Source organism: Cebus imitator, unplaced genomic scaffold, assembly GCF_001604975.1.
Source record: "Cebus imitator isolate Cc_AM_T3 unplaced genomic scaffold, Cebus_imitator-1.0 Scaffold255, whole genome shotgun sequence".
Lineage (NCBI taxonomy): Eukaryota > Metazoa > Chordata > Mammalia > Primates > Cebidae > Cebus > Cebus imitator.
Window position 1 is genome coordinate 2,736,581 of NW_016107570.1, and position 6,000 is coordinate 2,742,580.

The following is a 6,000-nucleotide window of genomic DNA, read 5'->3' on the forward strand; positions in this document are numbered from 1 at the left end:
ATTTTTTGAGTCATACAATTCATAATTTGTAGATAAACATGAAGACCTGTGTTTAAAAGTTCTTCAGTGTTTGCATGTCTTAATTTCTTTGAATATTGTAATTTTTTGAATGGTGCTAAAGAAAGAAAATCTCTTGGGTTTGGGCGATGAGCAATTAACAAGGTTTGGATGATGAACAGTTATTATTACCAAACAATTAATAGTCCAAAAACCTAGATATTTCACATCCAGACAGCAGAATATAGCTGTACCAGCCCTTTCTGAATTAGAGGCATGAACATCTACCCTTTCCTCTGGCTGCTTCTGCTGGCCAGTCTTTCTGGCCAAGGAAATGGACAAGAAATAACTTGGAGCCACCTTCCTTGTCTTCTCATTATAGGCTACTAGTGTTGGAATCTACTGCTCCATCAGGAGACCTCACCCGCCCACACCACATTGCATCAGTTGTTCCCAACCGCTACCCTCGCTGGTTCACTCTAAGCCACATTGAGTCCCAGCAGTGTGAGCTGGCATCCACCATGCTAACTGCAGCCAAAGGTACTGTACTGTCCTGAGACCCCATAATTGTTTCATTCGTTAGCCTGGGTTTTTCTTTTCTTTTTTTTTTTTTTTTTTTTAAGTCATGTTTTCTATCAAATTCTCAGTAGTGGTGTTAATGTCAGAGAGACTGAAGGGATCTTTTTGTTTAGATGTTAGCTTTTAAGGCAAAACAGGTGGCATTTTCCTCATTTACCTGCATCGTTAACTTGCTGCCAGCAGAGTTCAGGTTGGTTACCATGCCAAGAAAATATAAATGGTTGAAATTCAGAAGCAGATTTAGCAGATTTAAAAGTTATGTTTTTTTCTTCCTGAAATATTCACCAAAAATTCATAAGTAGGAACTAGGAGAGTTGTTTGCTGTCTCATGTTGGTTCTGGTTCATACGTGCTTTGAGTCACTGAGGGTGTGTCTTGGTGTATCTTTTTTTGTGAAGCCGAGATTCATAGACATTGCAGTAATTATGGGAGCCCTAGTTGTAACACCCGTACCATCTGTGAACATGTTAGGTAAATTAACTTGTGCTTTATGTTTTGTTTTGTTTCTTTTTTATCCCCTCTGTGTATGTGTATGGTTGTATGGTTTTTGTTTGTTTGTCTTGCTTTGCTTTGCTTTGCTTTGCTTTGGTTTGATTTGGTTTGGTTTGGTTTTCCCTTGTTCATTGCAGGCGATGTTCGGAGGCTGGAAACAGTATTAGAATCCATCCAGAAAAACATTCACTCCTCATCACATATCTTCAAGCTTGCCCAAGATGCATTTAAAATAGCAACTCTCATGGACAGTTTGCCAGACATCACTCTTTTGAAAGTGTCTCTGGAGCTGGGCCTGCAGGTACATGACTGGTAGTCTTTCCTGGGACATCAAAGACTGCTAAATAAAGGCACCTCATAGGGTTGTTTTTGTTGGATTGGATTTTTGGGTGCAGGTAAATGACTCTTTGGAATACAAATCTGTTAGACGTTAGAAGAGAACTGTATTTCAGAGCCATGGTCAATCCCAGCTGAACCAGACTGCTATGTAAGGTGCAGGGACTGTACATTTAGAAGCCTAATTTGTGTCTTTCAATTACAAAAATCATTTTCTGAATTGCAGCCTTAACAACACTGCTTCTTCTTTGAGTGAAGGGAGAAGAATTATTGCTAACAAGAGACTTAAATAAAGCTAGCATGTATAGTGAAGATTCACTTGCTAGGGTTAAATTTTTAGAGGAAGTATAAATTTTTATTGATGTTTACATTTTCATAATAGATGGGCAGTTATAGCTCCTTTTAATAACTCTGAGAAAAATAGGTAAAGGAGGGGTGATTGGGCCAGAGTCCAGTTTTAGATTTCAGCAGAACAGAATACCAAGAACATTTTGAGTTAGTCATGCAGATAGATGTTTGCTTCCTTATAGTTTCTGAACAGATTATGGTATAAACCAGGAACTAAAAAGTTTGTTTCTATTTTTCTCGTGGCATCTCTATTAACATTTGCTTTTTTCCCATTAAAAAGCAATGAACAAAATTGTTATACCCCATTTACCTCAAGTATGGGGAGTATATCCCCTGATTGAATAATAATCTGATATTTTAGTTAGGGATTCTCCCTTACAGTGACTAATAATGTTTAAATACTAGGATCACAGAAAATTGCACCTACCACTGTAATATAGAGTACTGTACAAGCAAAGGGTATGGAAGATTGCTTTTAAGCTACACAATGGCAAATCAGAAGTTTTTTTTTTTTTTTTTTAATTCTTGTTATTTGGCTAATTTTTGTCACCATTTGCCTCATCTTAGAGGTGATGCAGAAAGAACCATTAGCATGAGCTTTCTGGTTATTTGGAATTCTTGGTAAATATGAGATGCATGAGAGCTTAGTCCTTGCCTCATGCTTTCTAGAACCTAAGAAGGAATCTCACAGGCCCTTTGTGTTTCCAGAACCTAAAAAGGAATCCCACTGGGCCTTTCAGGATATGATGTCCCTGGATATTTTGAATCTTAAAGAATGGGGGAAGTATGAAGAGGTAGATATGTTTGTTTAGGGCCTTCTTGTTAGAAAACAAAAAACAAATCTGATCGCTAATGATGTCAAGAATGATTTTTTCCCCCATAAACCTGGTACTTCCATGATCGCCAGAAAAGAGCAACCAGAGATTGAAGGAATAATTTAAATGATTATTTTGAAATACCTCTTTTTCCTCCTGAGAGTTCCTGGTTAGAATGAATTCACAGGAGCCTCAGAAATCAAATTATGGAATGTTAAATCTGGGGAGAGAGAAAGGGTATGGGCTGTGTTTAATGCTCCAGCCCAGCCCTGTGATTTTTGTGGCTGAGAAAAGATAGAGTAACTGATTCAGATACCACATCTGGTCAGTGGGCCTCTTGCCAGGAGGAGAATGTGGCTGTGACAAGGCCACCTGGGGTAGCCATGGACAAATCCAAATTCATATGTAGAGTTTTGCTGTAAATCATGCTTTCATCTTCCTTGTGGTAGACAGTAGATGTGTCTTATAGTTTATCCCTGTGGGTTTTTTTTTTTTTTTTTTTTCATTGACTCAGGATAAATTTTCCAAACATTTTGTTATCCTGTTTTTATAGGTTATGCGAATGACACTGTCAACCTTAAATTGGCGACGGCGGGAGATGGTGAGGTGGCTGGTAACATGTGCTACTGAAGTCGGTAGGTAAACTCTGGAGCAGAAGCTTTCCCAGGTGCCTCATGGTAGGATTTAACTTGTCAGTTACAGACACATGAACATTTTCACTCTTTTACCTTGACTTCTCCAAAGCTACTGCTCCTAGCAGTCTACAAGGGCTCCCTTCTCCCAGCCCCATACCCCTAATCTTCAGTTATACTTAATTGTATTTTTCAACTTTGAAATGAACACATTTGTGACACTCAAACCTCTTATTTTAAATGGTATAAGTCAGTGAGTAAACTATTTTTATTTACCTCATACATATAAAGTTACCTGGTAGCACTGTTTCTTCTTTATCATCTGAAGGCGTACATCATGGTATCCAGCAGAGAAATGATGACCACTGGGTGTGGTTTAGGTGAGCTTCCAGATGTGTAAGCAGTTGTTGCTGACCATAAGAAGATTCCCTGGCTGCCCATAAGCTGCCATTTGTGAGGCCCTTCAGCTATTTCCCCACTGCAGCAGTAGATCAGTTCAGAAGAAAACTACATTCCCAGTAAGAATGCCAACAGAAACAAATGGTTGCTGTTTAAAATAAATGTTCGTTAAACGTTCTTTTTTCTTATTTGCATCAGAATGGGATACTTACTTCATGGTGATAAAACACTGCCATCCCAGTGTTTAGATATGACAGAGCATATACTATAAAATTATTACTATTTTTCTTGCCCTAATGTATAATGGTTTGTTATTTTGGAAAAAGGGAAGTTGATCTCAATATAAAGATTATCTTTACATTATTAAAGTCATGCTTTAGTGAAGCAATACAAAGATAATACTAATTTAAGAACTGCCACATAACTTTTCTACCCCTGCCCCAAGATATAAACATGATTTTTCTCTGAGATCTGGTACCTTCTCTTAAAATCATTCACTTTTAGGATTTTCCTGCAAGTAAGGCATATTGGGTCTGTGAACTTAAAGTGATTATTTTGAAGACATGGTCAGCTATTTTCAACTTTTGATTCATCTGTAGGTCTGCTTCTATTGAGTTTTTTCTCTTGATTATGGGCCACTTTTTCCAGCTTCTTTGTGTGTTTTCAAATTTTGTATTATGTGTGCTTTTACCTTACAAATAAGCACACAAGCCATGTACAGTCTGTTTTGGTAAGGGTTGCAATTTTTGAGCCTCAAATTCTGACAGGAAGCCCCAGTGAACTAGAACTCATTAGCAAAAAGCCATTGTCTGAAATGGCAAGCAGCACAGTACAAATATCAGCTACCAAGAGGATTGGTTCTTTATTATAGGAAGTTCATGTTTCAGGAAGTTTCAGGCATTTCACTGAATAACAATTCATAACAACCTTATTCTTAAAGGTTTCTCCCAGGCATATTAGCTTACGGGATTTTCTAGCCTAGCTCATGTCCTGTGTTGTCTAACAATGTAAGCATTGGTTGTAAAAGTGGAAAAAAGGCAGGACCTCTGGCCAGTCTCCTTGTCAGTAATGGGGCCTATTTGTCTTCCTTGCAGGGGTTTATGCCCTGGACAGCATCATGCAGAGCTGGTTTACACTCTTTACTCCCACCGAGGCCACAAGTATAGTTGCAACTACCGTGATGTCCAACAGTACCATCGTCCGCCTCCACCTGGACTGCCACCAGCAGGAAAAGCTGGCCAGCAGCGCCCGAACACTTGCACTGCAGTGTGCCATGAAGGATCCACAGAACTGTGCCCTCTCTGCGCTAACCCTTTGTGAAAAGGATCACATAGCTTTTGAGACGGCGTACCAAATTGTTCTCGACGCTGCTACAACCGGCATGAGCTATACACAGCTCTTTACAATAGCACGGTACATGGAGCACCGCGGGTACCCCATGAGGGCCTACAAGCTGGCCACCCTGGCCATGACCCATCTCAACCTGAGCTACAATCAGGACACACACCCTGCCATTAATGACGTTTTGTGGGCCTGTGCGCTTAGCCACTCACTTGGCAAAAATGAGCTTGCAGCTATAATACCTCTGGTGGTCAAGAGTGTCAAGTGTGCAACGGTACTGTCAGACATTTTGCGCAGATGCACTCTGACCACTCCTGGCATGGTGGGACTTCATGGGAGAAGGAACTCTGGTAAGCTCATGTCACTGGACAAAGCCCCCTTGAGGCAACTCTTGGATGCCACGATCGGGGCTTACATCAACACAACGCACTCACGGCTCACACACATCAGTCCTCGGCACTATAGTGAGTTTATAGAGTTCCTCAGCAAAGCCCGAGAGACCTTCTTAATGGCGCATGATGGACACATTCAGTTTACACAGTTTATTGACAACCTGAAACAAATCTACAAAGGCAAAAAGAAACTGATGATGTTGGTTCGGGAGAGGTTTGGTTGATAGATCTTGTATGAATGGGGTGGGGGGGTGGGGATGGGAGGGATGGTTTGTTTTTACTTGAGCCTGCCTTTGTACCCTTTTTAACTTAAAAGAACAGAGCCACACCGGTATTATATGTGTATAGTTATATTGCGTTGCAGACTAAATTGTCATGTTGTGAAAGTTTGTGTGTTTTTTATTTTTTCCCTATTTCTTTCTCTCCTCTATTATTATTTTTTTTTTTTTTTTTTTTTTTTTTTCTGGTTAAAAAGGTTTGGTTTACACTGAGTATATGTTGTCAAGTGGCGAAAGTCCACATAGCTCTCCTGTTTTCTGTATACGTTCACAGCCTCAAAAAAATAATTGAAATGGCTTTAAAAACCAAACAGAACACCTCCATCCTGTGATAAGTACCTCGAATGGATTCAGCTTTACTCCTTTGTAACTCATCTTTACATTTTCAGCAT

The 6,000-nt window shown here is 39.7% G+C and overlaps 1 protein-coding gene across 1 annotated transcript in view; it reads left to right on the plus strand.

Moving 5' to 3' along the window:
* Positions 1 to 6,000, plus strand: part of ZSWIM6 (zinc finger SWIM-type containing 6) — a 212,653-nt gene that overhangs the window by 205,251 nt on the left and 1,402 nt on the right. Inside the window, exons 11-14 of the mRNA XM_017499187.1 lie at positions 380 to 537; positions 1,205 to 1,368; positions 3,120 to 3,201; positions 4,692 to 6,000. The exon at positions 4,692 to 6,000 is cut by the window's right edge and continues 1,402 nt beyond it. Coding sequence (XP_017354676.1) covers positions 380 to 537; positions 1,205 to 1,368; positions 3,120 to 3,201; positions 4,692 to 5,554 — 1,267 coding nt within the window. The 3' untranslated portion in view covers positions 5,555 to 6,000. The remainder of the gene's footprint in view (positions 1 to 379; positions 538 to 1,204; positions 1,369 to 3,119; positions 3,202 to 4,691) is intronic.